Here is a 17659-nt window from a genome sequence, read left to right as displayed (position 1 = left end):
CCTCGGATCTGACAGGTACGTGATCGTCCGGCAATCGATTACTGTTTGCTATCTGCCTCTTTCAACCATAGTACCTATAGAATTACACATCGTGACCAGGATGGGTGATTGACGTAAGTTTCGTTGATTGTTGCTCAAAACATGACTATTTATTGAAGTTCCGATGTTTTGGCCGGGCTCCGTCGACCATCTTCAGGCTACATAAATTCATAAGTGTTTAATTTAACATGCATGTGCTTAGAACCAATTTACATTTGTGAGGAAACATTTGTAAGTCGACATAAACAGTTGAATCAAATGAAACATGTAAGTAGACACAGGTTGTTAAAAAATATGAGTACGCTGGCAAAAATTTTTCACGCCAAATTTACACTACGAAAATTTTCTGCGTTCTTCTACGACATTTGAAACACTTTCGTAGTTTTTTCGTATTTGTCGTAGACTTTCTCGTAGATGAGCGTAAATTTACGTCACTTACCGTAGTATGTTTTACTTCTCTGACAATATTCTACGATTTTCTACGCCATTTGGAACATGTTCGTGTTTTCTGGTAGAATTTTCCATAGATGATCGTATTGCGTAATTTATCGTAGGGTTTTTTTTTACTTCACTGTAATCATGTGGTCATAATTTCTGTGCAAGTTCATAATTCTTTATAGATCATCATATTTTTAAATAAGTGTTTTTTTGCATAAGACTTGCCAAATTGGGAAGAGATGAGTTCAAAAATATACGACAGATTCTCTAAATGCGTTTAGATCGTACTCAGAAAATGAGAAGATCAGTCTTCGGATACAGAACCAAATTTTGTCCCGTAAACTGTCTGCAATAAATTTTCATTGTGAGAGAGATGCGGCATTTAGCAGACGTTTTGGATTCAAAATTGTAATTTTTTTTCATAGAAAATTTTAGATTCTCATAAGATTTTGTAGAAATTTGTACTTTTTTTACAAAATTCAACGCGTTTCCACGCCCAAAAGTTCGTAATTTTTGGGTCGAAAAACGAAATTATTTTTCATAAAAAGTTGTTGATATTAGTAATTTTTTATTAATTCACGTAGTTCGCTACAAAATTCTACGGATACAAAATTAAATCTACTTCGAGTATGTTATTTTCACTACTTTTCGTATAAAGTTGTAGATTTTCATAATTTTTTGTAGAATATTGTGCTTTCCTACGAATTCCAACGCAATTCTACGAATTAAAGAATTCGTAATGTATGGGTCCAAAATCGAAATTATCTTCCGTAAAACGTTGTAGATATTCATAATTTTTCGCTAATCCGCGTAGTTTTCGATGAAATTCTACGAAAAAAATGTCAATCCACTTCCAATATGCAATTTTCTACGATTAATAATTTAATTTCTCGTAGAATTTTGTACTTTTCTACGAAAAATACTACGATTTTCTACAACCGGAAATTTTTTATAATTTGACGTAGAAATCATTTTCGAAAGGGTAATCTGATTATATTTATGTAATCTTAGCATTCACCGACCTTAAAATAACTTTAAAGTCACTATCAATTTCCTAAATGCATTTTAACCAATAACTTTGTAAATTCAAATCGCTATACATTCTGCGTACACATAACCTCTTTGAGGGGTCACATGTTTGATTAATAAGATATTATTTTATCATAGTTAACTGCCATATTATTCAATCTTAATAACGCAGGAACATTTAGGTTATGTTATCAACAAATGTTGCTTTACAAATGCAAACTAGATCCAAGCACATGTATATCAAATTAAACAAAATTAAACATTTATATATTTATGTAGCCTGAAGATGATCGACAGGGCCCAACCGAAAGGTCGAAAATCCAATAAATAGTTATATTTTGACCAATAATCGACGAAACTTGCCTCACTCATAGTATATGTATTATTTTCATCTCCGAATCAGTTTGCAGCCTTTTTATTTGTGCCCTCCTAGCCATATTTAAGTTAAGTCGGTAGTGAAATAGACCAACAACGTTACGGCTAGTCATCAGTGAACCGTGTGACCTGGTACATATCAAATTCCGGGTATTCAATATATGTATAGGGTGTATATTAAATGATTGAAGAACAACCGGTGAAATAGGCCGATTTTTACCACCACAGGTAAGGTGAAACTTATAGATATCTTCAAATTCATATTTACTCCAATGTAATCAACAGTATCGTTGCGTCCTTCACGCCAAGTGGCAACATTACACGTATGGATACCATGCTTGGAATGAGAAGAATATTTTTGAGATGACATTAAATTTCAAAGTTATATTACTCGTTGGTAAATAATTCTTTTCACATGTCAAGGAAAAGAACTAACAGAGTGAAAAACCTTTTTCTTGTAACCTTTCTGCGCGTATATTACTACTCTTGCTTAGAAGTCGATTTAGAATACAGAAGAATTTGCCCAATAACTAAAATGAAGCTTTCTTTTAAGCAATTCATGCGAAATTTGTCAAAAACCGTTAAGAATTGTATTGTGAACCACAACAGTTTTCTCGATATGCCATTTTTTTCAATTGGTTGACGAATTTAACGCATAAATTGCTGTAGATTTGATTTAATGAATGCACAACTGAATCCAAACCAATACACGTGCGGACTTGAATATTTACAAATGATAATATTCATATAAAATTATCGGCAAAAAAAGTTCGTCAATCTGGAACATTTTATTTCAAAAATTTTTTTTAATCCGTTACAATATATTTAATTTTAAAAAAGTGCCATCTTTTCCGTAATGGGCCTTCTTTAGTACTCCTCTTCAATTATGGAGTATATGCGCGGTTTTTGCAATTATCTTGACCGACAAAATAATATTTCGTGTGCTTCTAAAAATATTCCACATCATAAGTTATTAAAACTTCAAGAAACAATAATACGAAATGGTTCTATACAAACGGTTATAAAAAGTGACCTCATATCAAAAATAAATATGAAGTCGAGATCACAAGTGACCAGAAATGATGGCCCGATATCAAGGCTGATAAAATCACTGTTTTAGGTCAATATTGGGAGCTCATAACTATTCATACGTCCCCGTAATTTCAATGGACAGACAAACGTAGTTGCAGGCCTGCGCCTAAATGGAGTAGACAAACTTGAGAACGAACGTTTCATGAAATCTGATCAGACTACATGATTTTCCTCAGTACCAGTGAATAATATACAATCAATTTCTGTAAGGTATAACAATAAAATATTTTGGGTGATTGATTTTTGAATTGAAAGACAATAAATTCCAGAATGTTGTTAAAAAATGGAAAAAATAATACTAATTCTTTCCCCAAATTTCATTCACCATAAACGTGTGTTAAAATGAGATATTACAAGGAACTGAATTATATGTGGTGAAACACAAAACTCATGACGAATTACATTTTATTTTACTTTAGCTTCACAATGTATACCACAATACAAGTGCAGTGGTATCTTATCATTTAAATTTCATTGCCCAGTTGAGAAACCTATATTTGCTTAACCCCTCAGATTATTCTGATCATTTATGAAAATAACCATTAAGACGCATATGGTATAAATGAAGAGCGATCAAGAATGATAGAAAATATATGCATTTCTGTAAAATTGTGAATTTAGACATACTTCAGGAAAGCACAACGACGCGGATTGCACTTGACAACGTTACAAGTTCCTTGATTGGATGGATTGGGATAAAATAATGAGAATTAACAGATGTGAGCTTATGACAACTTTGTTCAGTAATAGAGTACGATATTACAACTAAAGACATTATAGTTATCATCTGAGTAGTCAAGTGTCCACTTCACATGTTTGAGAATCATTGACGCTCAATCATTTTTACCTCGGAATCGTGACGCATAGAGTAGGGATAAAAGTATTAATAATGCGATAAGATATTAACAATGTAATAACAATCACCTCGAATTTGCCATTTCTGATTATAAATTTGCTAGTCCCAGGTACGTTGATATAATTTGTTGTTGAATAGCCAACATTTCTCATTGATATGCGCGATGTTGTCAACTCGCATTAGACATTACAATTGACTTTTCACTGTCACCGTAACATAGGCTTACGATGATTTTTGCCCGATAAAACTAAGTAGTAATTTTGATAGGTATCAGGTACGGATATGTGAAAAAAAATATTTAAAAACTTCTATCACGTAAATCTTCGGAGAATTGTTTTTTTTTTCTGTTTTCTTGGCAGTGTTGATATTTAAATATTCATCTGCCTTCACTAGTTATTGTTTATGGTGATTTTAAGCATACTTAGAGCTATGTAAGTACAAGAGAAAAAGATTGAACAGGAGTTTTGAAGAAATTAGATAAAGATATCATAGGTCTTTTTCATTTATCTACTCTCGTAAGTCTTGTTTAAAACTAATGCTGTTTACTTTATAGCTAAGCATTCACTTTCATGTTCATTATATTTTATTTTTTGAAAAAAACAGTAAAAAAATTTTTAAATATGCATATCTTGTATAAAAATAAATCTGGATGTGCTGTAAAAAACAAGCGCTATATTTTAATTCGACATACCTAAATACATAAAAAAAAAAGGATTGTTACCTAAGGGGGAAATTAAAAGTTACATTTCGTAGATTTGTGTAATTATTCAATAGCTAATGCTACAGACAATGTGCAGCTGGATAAAACGAATCTCAGTGAATGATTTCATTCTGGCACGACCTTCATTAATCACAAGTCAGATAACTTCAGTACAGGGCATTCCAGCTAAAATTGACTTACGCTCGACCTCATTTTTTCAGATTCAGTGCTCAATTTCGTACGGAATTCAAACAGTTTCGCGTTAAAAATTTTTTTTTTTCTGAATCGACCCAAGATCCGACGATATGTCATAAAAGAACCAGTCTCGGTTGTCGCAAAAACGTTATTTCAATCTATTTTATCTGGTGAGATTTTAAAATGTTTTCAAAAGTTTGTACAAAATTCTTGACGGTTGAAGATGATATCAGAACTTCTTCAAGGGTATTAACCAGAGTATTCCTGAAGTTTATACAATATTGTAGATCATTTTCAAAGGTTACCAGAGAATTTTCGACAATTCTAAATAATACCGGAACGTTTTCAAGAGTTAACTGAATATTCTCGAAGTTCAAGGGTGGTTCAAAATTTTTTTTAAATGTTACCAGATAAAATAAATGGTCTTAATCCTCTTAACGTTATGCGAGGCGGGTTATTCACTCTTTCACGGAATATTGTCGACTTTCCAATGTTCGTAACGAATGCACCGTTTTATGAGAAAAAAACGGCCCAAATCAATCATTATTTACTTAATGAATAATCTTATTTCTTTTTCTTACTTCAGAAGGAAAAAAATCATCTTCAGGGAGGTTTTCCATTTTTTCGCCATTTTTGTTCATGATACTTTGAACCAAACTAAATGTTTTGTTTCATTCAAATTCTCATATCTTACCTCACGTTTATGCGCTACGTCCTCTTGAAAATTATCAGATTTTAAAAAAGTAGATTCGAAATGATAATCAAGCCATTCCATTCAAAAAACCAGAAACAAATTCAAGGTCTTCTTGTGGGCTAATAGAATTCCAAAAAAAAAAAAAATTGAGAGCAGAATTTGAATGATAAAGTCGAGCGTTGGTGGAGTTCACTTGGAATGCCCCATATGTACAAAGTACAACTGAAATCAACTTTAGCTAGATATTTCTACGAACGATTTTAAAATTGTGACTTGAAGCTCTATTGAAGTCGTAACTTGACCAATAATCATTCTGGTCGGACAGTCGTAGTACAGTAAAGCTTTATCATCCACCGATAAACCTCGCGCCACCGTATATTGTAGGTATTATTCTGTCATCCCATGCCATAAATTAAACGAATTGTTACGTAAACTAATATAGTATCGAACCATCATCGTTGAACAGTAACCAAACAATCCTCACGTAATTTACGATAGTGACTATTGTAGTCCAAGAGAATGAAAGAGCAGCAGGTGTTTGCTGAACTAAAGAAACTTATGTTAATCTGGTCGTTACAGAATGAGAGCCACTCCGGTGGTAGTGGCTGCCGTAGCGGTGTTGCTGGCTTCGACATGGGCTTATCCCAACGTCGAGGACTATGCTGCCAAATTTGAAAGCCGACAAATTCAGGACCGTGCTGATGAGGAATACCGATTGCCAACCACTTTGTCACCGGAGAATTACACGGTCATTTTGGCACCTTACATCGAAGACGGAAACTTCACTTTCGATGGGTTTGTACACATCGAGATGAAAGTCATCGAAGAGACGAACTTGATAACATTGCATGCGAAGGACTTGAACATTTCATGGATCGAGGTTACCTTAGAGAACTCGAATACCATAAATATTACAGATCAAGCTTTGAACGAGGTTACCGACATCCTAACACTCACACTAGAAAGCTCTCTAACAGCAAATTCATCGGTATACCTGAAAATTCTATACGTCGGCGTACTCAACGATGACATGACCGGGTTCTACAGAAGCTCGTACACCGATTCCAATGGTACTACAAAGTGGGTCGCCACCACTCAGTTTCAGCCAACTTACGCAAGACAGGCATTTCCATGTTTCGATGAGCCGGCTTTCAAGGCAAAATTTAACATTCTCATTAACAGACCGGAAGAATATCACGCGATCAGCAACATGCCGATCGTTAATGCTTCCGAAGTGAGGTAAACAGTTTTACCAAATTTCATAACAGTCTACAACCTTTACGGGGCTCAAGAAATAAAATTGAAGCTGCATCTAAAAATTAAGAACAAATACAATTATTATCGTATCCGTTTTTGTCCCAGCAATGGCCGTATAACAGATGTCTTTGATGAAACACCAATAATGTCTACATACCTTCTGGCCATTCTCGTATCTGATTTCGAGAACTTGACAACATCAGATGGGAATTTTAGCACGTGGGCGAGACCGAACGCCATTTCCCAAGCGGAGTACGCCCTCAGCTTAGGTCCCCTAATTTTGGCTTACTATTCCGAAATAACCGGTCATGACTTCCCTCTGGCCAAACTAGACATGGCAGCTTTAACTGACTTCTCTTGGGGTGCTATGGAAAATTGGGGCTTGGTTACGTATCGTGAGACTGCGATGCTTTACGACGCCAACCACTCCTCGGCCACAGCCAAGTCGAGAGTTGCCACCGTCGTGGCTCACGAACTAGCTCACATGTGGTTCGGCAACATTATCACATTAGAGTGGTGGGACTATGCTTGGCTTAATGAAGGTTTTGCCAGAAGGTTTCAGTATTTGGCAACTGACAGTGTAAGTGTAAACCTAATATTGAGCAATATGCTGACTCTTCTTCGCCTGAAATATCTGACTAGATTTGCAGGCAGTCTCATTTAGGGAAACTAAAACTGGAAAATGGCTTACAGGTTGAATCGTCATGGAATCTGCTACATCAGTTCTTAGTCGACCAACATCAGGTAGTATTTGCCAATGATGCCTTAGAATCAGCGCATGCACTGGTCGCTTCAGTGTTGACTCCCACCGAGATTTCAAATCACTTCAGCACAATCTCGTACAATAAGGGTGCCAGCATTATCAGGATGATTGAAACTATTTTAGGGGAATCGGTTTGGCACGCGGTTCTCCATGAATATATCGATGCTCAGTAAGCCAATTCTTCCATAGTATGTTTGATCATGATGCGTGGAATGTCTCTTTTTGCTAGCAGATGTGCTTTGATTCTGTATTCACGTATGTTATTTATTCAACAGTTTGTACGGCAATGTCAAACCGGACGATCTTTGGGCGGCAATTCAGGACCAAGTTGATATCAATGACGTGGACCTTGGCAATCAGACCGTAAAAACTGTTCTGGACACTTGGATATTGCAGGCAGGTTACCCTGTTGTCACGGTGAATCTTAACCAATCCACCGGAATCGCTACGATATCTCAGGAACGATTCTTACTACGGGGAACCGAAAGTTCCGTTACCAACTTGACCTGGTGGGTACCGATAAGTTACATCACTGCGAGTGAGCCAAACTTCAACGACACATCAACAAAGTACTGGCTGGGCAATGAAACCGCGACTATTCAAGTGGACAACGGAACTGCGGACTGGCTTTTGTTCAACGTTCAAGAGACCGGTTACTATAGAGTCAACTATGACGTAGAATCGTGGACAAAGATCATGAACCTACTTAATAGCGCGGATTTTGAAACAATCCACGTTCTGAATCGAGCCCAGATTGTCGACGACCTCCTCAATCTCGCTAGAGCCGACTATGTCAGCTATGAAATTACCTTGGCCGCAACGCAATACCTTGCGCAAGAAGGTAACTATGTCCCGTGGAAGGCATTTTTCACGGGATTGAACTACTTGGATCGTCGTTTTCTCGGACAAGATGATATATACGCCTTGTTTCAGGTAAGGAGCCTATGTCAACTTACAGTTATAATTTTTTCAATCTTGTACATATCTTCACCTTTCGGCAGTGACAGTAGCACTGTCAATTGAAACATGTGTTTTACAATTCCTTAATTATAGACTCACGTCCTGACTCTCACCGACAACATTTATAACGAACTTGGCTTCGATGACGTGACCGGGGAAGATTGGTTGGACACGCTTAACCGACGTCAAATCCTGGACTGGGTCTGCAATTTTGGGCACGAGGAATGCATCTCGAAAGCCCTTGAATATTTCGCCGCGTATAAAGCAAACACTTCCAACACGTAAGGAACTCTTTTCCCATAAGATATATTATGAGGATAAAGAAAAACAAAGTTGAGTTGAAAGGAAACGTTCCTCAAAAGCACGCCTAGCAATAAAGTTCAAATTTCATCACCATTCATCACATAATGACGGCAATATGAAAGAACGTCGCATCTCAAATAGTGAAAGAAGAACGGGGCATCTTGACCGAGGTCAAATGTTTCATTGATACAGCACTCGAATTTTGGGTGCATGAATTATATGAAGCATTTTTTTCCAACAGATTCAATAAGTGTTTTAATCATTTTCTTACTTATTTGGTCTTCGTAATGAGCTCGATTTTATGTCAAAGCTTCTGACCATTCTGTAATCCCAATGTAAAAATCATTCCCATTCTGCAATGTATATAATTTTTGTCTTCATTTTATAAATTGAAAAATTCAATGTAATTAACATATTAGAATTGAAGAATTTTTGTTTGTTCGATTTTATGTGAAAGTTTCTGATTCCTCATTATGAAAGCTAAATAAATGAGAAAATCATTGAAGCAATTTTTGAATCTATTGTAAAAAGATGCTTAGCACAATTCATACATCCAAATTTCCCGTGCCGTATCAACGAAAAATTTGATTTTGGTCGAGATTTCATGTTCTTCTTCCACTATTTGAGATGTCACGATCTTCTAGCAGAATTTAAGATATCACGCTCTTCCACACTGCGATGGATAAGATCGAGTCGTTGCCGGAAAAAAAAATATTTTAGCGCGCAAGAAAATTTTTAAATGGCTATTACTCATTTTAAATGCCTACTGAAATGTATTGAAAACTCAGCTCCTATGCAAAAACTGGCCTGATTAATAATCTTCAATCTCTGATCATGCAATATTATTTCGAAATTTGTCAGCTACCGAATCTGAATTATGTGCAGAAAGAAGAGATTCGATTTTCAAACTCGAACGTTCATATGAAAATTAACGAAAATTGGAACCACCGTGTCATATGGTATTCAACATGTACTATTTTCGCTCAGGGTTTCTCCAAACCAGCGGACTGCCGTATATTGTACTGCCATCAAGCACGGAACATCAGACGACTGGTACTTTCTCTGGAATCAATATTCCCTGGCGAATGTTGCAGCGGAACAGATAGTCATACTTCAATCACTCGGCTGTTCTAGAAACTATACTATTCTCTACGACTATCTGCACTATCTTCTTGAAGAAGAACGCGGAATCAGAGCTCAGGATATGTCGACGGTATACGCTGCGGTCTACACTTATGGTGGACTGGAAGGCGTAAACGCAACGCTGGACTTTGTAGCTGATTATTACGCAGACGTTGAATCCTAGTGCGTTCTCTTTGAACAATGTCATTGATGGCACAAAATTTTATTGAGAGCTATTTTGTCATTGGAATGACAAGTTTATTACATTTGCTTCTACTTTGTTTTAGCTATGGTAGTTTAAGCTACGTTTCAAGCATTTTGTCTGGTGCGTCTCAGAGATTGTCCACTCAGGAGCTTTTGGACAAGGTATGTGGCTAACATTGTTGAGCAAAGCTTCAAAGTATACTAAAATGAATTTTTTCAGTATTTTACGGAAAAACAATTTCAGCTGTGTCATCTTTTGGGGTATCAACCCAATTTAATGATGTATCGGTTTGTTTCAGTTTTCTAGCATTATCGAAACTCATGCCGACAACTTGACGACGATATCAAGTAGCTTGTCATCCCAGCTTACTCTCGCTCAATATGAACTGAATTGGTATGAAGAACACGCAGCCGTCATTTCTACCTGGCTCTCCGAACAGTATGAAACTATGGATGATTATCGTCTACCAACAACAATTTATCCAACCACTTATGAAATTTACCTATCCCCTTATCTTGTGGAGGATAATTTCACATTCGACGGGAGTGTACAGATCGCAGCGAATGTCGTCGAGCAAACTAACAAAATCGCACTGCAGTACTACGAAATCACCATAACCAACGTTTCGGTGGCGGCGAACTCCTCATCCCTCATAATTTCTAACACGACTTACAACTCGACTACCCATAAGTACACGATTATACTTGAAACAGCATTGGCGGCTGGAACGTCCATCGTTATTGATATTATTTACGTGGGAACTCTGGACGATGATATGCAAGGATTTTACCGAAGCTCATACATCAACGCCGAAGGTGAAACAAGGTATTGTATCCAAGTATTTCATGATAGAAACATTTTCTCTGCCACGATAAAGTCCTGTAGGGCCTATTCCAATATCGCACGGTTCTCGAATAGATTCATGTAAGAATATATGACCATTCCAGAAAATTGGGGCCGATCCTGCAAAAATTCACTGTATGGCATTCATTTTTAAACTAACGATAAATCATGAAGAATGAATGTTTATTGCAAGTCTATTTTTCAGATGGCTAGCTGCCACTCAATTTCAATCTACGTACGCAAGACAGGCATTCCCTTGCTTTGACGAGCCATCTTTCAAGGCAAAGTTTACTCTCCACGTTCGAAGACTAACAAATTACACGAGTATCAGTAACATGCCATTGGCTAATTCAACTGCATCTGAGTAAGTAAACATAATTAGTAAATCTTTTCAAAAGATTTAAAAAACAGCGAAGTCAAACAACGATTATGATTTGAATGAAATATCTTCTTAAAAAAAAAGAAACTTAATATTTACAAGAATATTTGAATTACCGAGTGATCATCATTATTGTTGAGTTGAACTATTCATGGACCTGACGAGCCAGAATTTTTTACATTATTCTTCAACATGTGATCCGAGAGAGCCATAACACTTTGTGATAAGTTTCATATTTTTCGATTCATGTATTGCCCACGTGTAGTATTCTTAAATTCGTGTTGTTTCAAAATATACTTGCTAAAAACATATTTTCAACAATTTCTCAAGAAATTGAAAAGAACAAAAACTACTTTCTATGTCATGAATCTTACGAACACCTTCATAGGCTTTTTCGTTGTTTTGAAAGAATAACACTAAACTAATGATGAAGCATAAAACTTTTAAGTCCTTGGCAAACTTGGTATCCCTACTTGTTCCGCACTCATGAATCTCTTAATGTCTCAGTGCCATGAGCAGTTTGCTATATTGAAAACAATTCTCAATCTACCGACAATATCAAAAATTCTGTACGGTGAAAAACTCAAGCAATTCCTATTACGATATGGAACGACGGGATTTTTGACATCTGTCGTCGATATTGAATAATTGAAAAGTGTGTATGTTATTCAATTTGCCGAGGCCTATTGGACGGTACAAATAAGGACCATGTTGACCTAGATAAACCTAGATAGCTTATAGATTAGAAATTAGTGTTAGGGTTATCATCCTGTTACTGACTATGAGTTGTTGACGAATGGACTTCCAACGCCTGCTGAACGAATTTTCACAATGTTCTTATACCAATTATATTGGTCGAGAGAAGCATGAGTCGAAACAATTCCTCAAAACTAGTTGCATCAGAAGTCAGATTGAATAGAAAGTATCTTAGACTTGCATAGGGCAGGCATTCTGCAGAAAAATTAGTAACCCTTCTCGATGTCAGGAACCAACATACCTCGCTGAATTCTTCTAGGTAAAGTCTGTGAATTGTGCTGTGAAGAATGATCCTGCCGTGTTTATCTATTATTAACCGGATTGCGCCAGAGTTTTAGGGTACAAATAGAGGCGCTAACGAAACGATACACATTCAAAGTATCGTTTCAGGCTGGATTCTGATACACTTAAAGGCTTTTTTCCATCCTTCCCAACCTATGCCGGTCTGAGGTTATCATTTGTAGCTTATATTTTTGAAAAATCACATCCTTCGCGACAAATTACTCCAGATTCAAGGTAGTTATTTTTTTCTCTACAACCATGCATATCGTTGAATTGCACTACCCGATTATGTATAACATTTGTGTCAGTCTCAAATGTATAGCAAATTAGTTTATCTAGTATGCTGCTGCACAATGTTTTTGTCGTATTCATCGCTTCAACGGCCCACGTATGTAGGGGATCAACTGCGAGTTCGTATACCTACTTTGATGAAAGATTATTAAATGAATTTATTTACATTGAAAGTTAGTCCGTTCTCATTGCAGTAACTTTCTAGTATCTTAATTTTCGTTTTGAAGCTGTGCGAGTTTTCAGCAAAGAGAGTAACTCATGTTATCGGCATAACCAAGGTTGAGTTTTTAATTTATGGTTTATCGACATGCCCCGTACTAACCTATCAACTATAGTAGGATATTGTTCAAAATCACAGATGAACAGGAAGAATAGTAAGGGGCTGAGTATTTAGCTCTGCAATACGCATTCCGTATGGTTTACTTTTTCTATTACGCTGCCAGAACTACGTGTACCTATTGTTACTCTACCGTGGATGTTTCTATAGACTCATAGAATTTCAAGCTGACACCTAGTCTTAACAATTTATGCTATCGTAGATCATGTTTTTTCTGAGTCGTATACCCTGACTAATTGTAAGTTCATAAAGAAAGCGAGGAAATTGTGATTTAGCTAATTTCATTTTATTTGGACTAAAGAGATCAGGGTCAATAAATTGTCAGCACATTCGTTGCCTCTGCAGAACCCTGATTGAAACTCTGGCAAGGTCTCTGTAGTTTCAAACCACTTTACTTAGCGATCCTGAAAGATTTGTAGGAATATTTTTACTGTGGTAATTACAAACGAAATGCATCAATACTCCCAAGATCTGTAACGTCGCCTTTTTTGTACATCATACTTAAGAAGAACTTCAAGTAAGGTGTTACCTGAATAGAAGGTTATCATAAAACTCACTTGAGATACCGTCAGGACTGGGCACGTTACCGATTTTACATATTTGCAGACTGCTCAATAAAAATTTGTTCGCCAGCATTTTTTCTGGATGTTATGATTTTAAGTGACAATACCATGTCTATCTATTAATAGTATTTATTACCGTTCTTTGAAATCAAAGGCGTTTAACCGTCTGCTCACAATTCTTTGCTCTTTCGACACTTAGCAATAGATTCCGTAATAGATTTGTCTTATTAATATATCCTATTTCCCAGCAATTGTTCTCATTTTTCTGATTACTGTTATAAGCTGATCTGTCGGCTTCGCAAACCCCCGATTGTATGCTTTATTTATATTTGATACACGCATGCCTTCTCAATACTGACTCCCGCTGTTCACTCTATAGTTACTACTTTATAAAAGAATTTTTTACTAACCATGTCCGTGTCGTCAACTTTGAATGGCATGGATGCTACTTGCTGTCTCTGTTGTTTCTGTACGCGAGAGCTTGTCTATGGTATTAAGTTTTCCTAAAGTTAGTGATACAAATTTCTTTAACTGACCCGTGCTGCTTATTATCAAGTGTGGCTATTTTATCTTTGTATGAGGAAATAGTACATTACGCTACGAGTGGGCAAAGCAGGTCGTTCCCGCACGAGCGAAGCGAGTGCGGGATGACCTACGTGCGCACGAGTATCGTATACTATTTTTCCTAATAAGTTGCGCAAAGTTCGACCACTACAATTATTTTGAATAATTGAATAATTGAAACGTATAGAACAGTGGCGTTGGGACGCGGGGCGGGGGGTTCGGGGGGGGGCAAAGCCCCCCGCCCAAAACAAAAAACAAATTATAGAACTATTATAAATTTATTAAATTAAGAAAAATCTGATTTATTTTTTATTTTCAATTATTATTAATATTAATCGTAACGTGGCAATTTACAGAATGAAACGGTATATTTTTTAATGACTCGGTTTGTTTACATCTTTGAAACGTGCGTTCTGTGTTTTGTATTCTGCCGTTTTCTTAATACGGACAACGAACGTCAAAGTATCGCTCGCACGTGTTAATGCGAAGAGAGTACCGTAGAGATGGCGCGCGCGTTTATACCTTGGAATCGCTCGTATACTCTTATACATTCCCGCACGCTCACCACATTCCCGCACGCTCAGCTACATCCCCGTTCACTCAGTTGCATTCCCGCACGCTCTTGTCAACGTGTGGGAAAGTGGTACTTTGCGAACGCAAATGCATGCGCAAAATCGAACTTTGCGCACAATAATAGGAAAACACTATAATACCGTCACCTAACTACACCTTGACACACCAGGCACCAATGCGCAGCATCATCTTCATATTGACATAAGAACAGCCTGATATATGCACGTGAGATGACACATTACTATTGTTCATGAAATGTCCAAAAAAAAAAACTGTATACAGTTAAGGAAACTACAGAGCGATTGTCGCTACGTCTGACTCTGACGACTGCCTATAGGGTACTCAAAATTGAGAAGAGCGAGGCCAACTTTTCTGGATCAGAACTTTTCTGTTAGCTCCTAATAGCAAGTACAACATATGTTCAAACCCTCCAAACTTCGTTGGCAGTCAACCAATTTTTAAGTAAATCAGATATTTCGGAAAGCAATCAGACGAAAAATTAAATTACAATTCATTCAACGGAACACCAGTATAACGACTTGAGGGTCGTTTATTCCTGAGCGGTAAGGTTCAACTTCTGTTTCGGGTTTAAGAACATCTGGGATAAGGAATTGAGATTGAGGTATTCAAAGTGAACATGGGTTTCGAAACTGAAATAGCACTTGGTGATTTGTTAATTGTTAACGTATGCGTGGTGCCGAGTAATCAGATGGTCGCAAACAAAGTTGCCTAGGTTGAAAGGTAGGCGAAGTATACAGGTCTTAAAAGGTCGATGAGAAGTGATGTTGGATGAGCAAAAGGAAGCGTGAGAGAATGCAAGTAGAGTACCGGATCAGGATTCTGGGATTGGGGGGCAATAGTCAAGTGTGCACAGGATGTGCGAGGTATTGTTTGGTCTGGTGATATAAAGAGATTTTCAGAAGAAGAACAAAGAATGAGTTGTGAGTGCAAAATGGCAATGAGCACGTTACACCAGTTTCCCTTATGATCAGAAATTACCTCATCATCCGTAATACTTGTTTTGCAACGACGTTCCAAGCCGCAGGATTTTTGCAGGAATGGATACATGTGGGATACATTTGATCAGAGTCTCACCATGTCCACTTACTTGGTGGCGGTTCTGGTTTCCGATTTCGACGTTGTGACTAATACAACAGCAAACTTTAGTGTATGGACTAGGCCTGAAGCTACTTCTCAGGCGGAATATGCTTTGGATTTCGGCCCAAGGATGCTGACTTACTTCGAGAATCTCTTTGGCCATGAATATCAACTATCCAAGGTAGACATGGTGGGGATTCCAGATTTTTCAGCTGGTGCAATGGAAAATTGGGGCCTGATCACGTACAGAGAAACGCGAGTATTATATGATGAAGATCATAGCTCAGCAGCCGCACAGCAGAGAACGTCACCCGTTATTAGCCACGAATTATTGCACATGTGGTTTGGAAACCTGGTCAGCCCGAGTTGGTGGCGCGTTGTCTGGCTTAGCGAAGCTTTCGCCAGATACTATCAGTACTTCGGCACAGCCGCGGTAAGTTCTTGTCAATTTTCATTGATATTTTGCCCACCGAATATTCCTCGATGCGTATTCACAGGAAAAACTGTTATAGAATGAAAGAAAACTCAACTAAGTAGACCACATACGAGTACTGAACATTCTATTCTCCAGATCGAGCCGACGTGGAAATTTGATCAGCAGTTTGTCGTTGATCAATTGCAAGTCGTATTTGCAACTGATGCTTTGGAATCTGCAATTCCTATGACCAACGACGTGTCTACCCCATCTCAAGTCAGCTCGAATTTCGGGACTATATCCTACGCGAAGGGTGCTAGCATCGTTCGTATGACAGAGAACTTCCTCGGATCCGAACCCTTTGTCGCGGCACTACACAATTACCTGGACGCCAGGTATGCGCCGGAAGAAGAACTACGGAGTCATCGCCTTCTCCAAAGCGAGCAATTACTAAATCATCATTGTTTCTATTCGCAGGCAATACTCTACGGCGGATCCAGAAGACTTATGGGAAGCGCTGCAAGAGCAAGTAGACATCTATGGACTAGTACTGGGCAGTTCCGTGGAAGATATTCTCAAGACTTGGACCGAGCAGGCGGGGTTTCCGGTAGTCAATGTATCTATCACTAACGGGATTGCTACGCTCTCTCAGGAACGGTTTTTGTTGAGAAAAACTAATAGCTCAGTGACCAACGTCACATGGTGGGTGCCAATCACCTGGACGACCAGCAGTGATCCCGATTTTGAGAATACAACGGCGAAATATTGGTTCAGCAATGAAACTGCAACTGTTCAAATAGCTGACGGAACTCCGAATTGGACCATTTTCAATGTTCAAGAATCTGGTTAGTGTTCACACATTCACCATGTTAAAATGGGTTCCAATCCAACAATGAAAGTACACGCGTGATATAATTTTTCGTCCGACAAGACACTTTTAGACCATAGTTTATTTGATCTTTATGATTCTTCGATTTGACGAACAACTTTTGTAACCCAATGTATTTTCACTTCGTATCAAATTGCTTCAAAGTACATTTATCAAGCATCGTGAATTTTATCATGTAACTCAAATCGGACATAGACGAATCACCAAAGCAAGTTATAATATAAAAATTTACTCATTAACAGGATATTATCGCGTCAATTATGATAGTGATTCATGGGCGCGCATCATTGCGTATTTGAAGAGCTCGAGTTTCGAGGAGATCCATGAGTTAAATCGGGCTGCGATTGTAGATGATTTGCTTCACCTCGCAAGAGCTGGTTACTTGGATTACGAAACCGCACTGGATGGCTTGCAGTATCTCAGTCAAGAAACCAATTATTTACCATTCAAATCCGCGTTCACCTCACTTGTTTACCTCAACCGACGTTTCGCTGGCCAGAATGGTGAATCGTTGTACAATGTTAGTTACAAATCATACATCATATTCTTGACTTTACAAATTTATCTACAAGCTAATCGTAAATTAGGTTTACATTTTTCGTAATCAATTGTAATTTCATAGTCGTACAAGTTTTCAATCA

At 37.5% G+C, this 17659-nt stretch overlaps 1 protein-coding gene across 2 annotated transcripts in view; it reads left to right on the top strand.

Moving 5' to 3' along the window:
- Positions 1–17659, top strand: part of LOC124175478 (putative aminopeptidase-2) — a 35186-nt gene continuing 17527 nt past the window's right edge. Inside the window, exons 1-15 of one of the 2 annotated variants that reach the window (XM_046555782.1) lie at positions 47–113; positions 1917–2109; positions 5998–6657; positions 6781–7255; positions 7369–7607; positions 7714–8371; positions 8492–8679; positions 9689–10006; positions 10111–10189; positions 10327–10853; positions 11077–11235; positions 15673–16147; positions 16286–16524; positions 16607–16974; positions 17261–17538. In XM_046555782.1, the coding sequence (XP_046411738.1) occupies positions 5999–6657; positions 6781–7255; positions 7369–7607; positions 7714–8371; positions 8492–8679; positions 9689–10006; positions 10111–10189; positions 10327–10853; positions 11077–11235; positions 15673–16147; positions 16286–16524; positions 16607–16974; positions 17261–17538 (4662 nt within the window). In that variant the 5' untranslated portion in view covers positions 47–113; positions 1917–2109; position 5998. Of the gene's footprint in view, positions 16–46; positions 114–1916; positions 2110–5997; positions 6658–6780; positions 7256–7368; positions 7608–7713; positions 8372–8491; positions 8680–9688; positions 10007–10110; positions 10190–10326; positions 10854–11076; positions 11236–15672; positions 16148–16285; positions 16525–16606; positions 16975–17260; positions 17539–17659 lie in introns of those variants that run through there. The other variant, XM_046555783.1, reaches the window with a different exon arrangement.

Source organism: Neodiprion fabricii, chromosome 2 (assembly GCF_021155785.1).
Source record: "Neodiprion fabricii isolate iyNeoFabr1 chromosome 2, iyNeoFabr1.1, whole genome shotgun sequence".
Classification (NCBI taxonomy): domain Eukaryota; kingdom Metazoa; phylum Arthropoda; class Insecta; order Hymenoptera; family Diprionidae; genus Neodiprion; species Neodiprion fabricii.
This window is presented reverse-complemented; position numbering and strand designations above follow the sequence as displayed.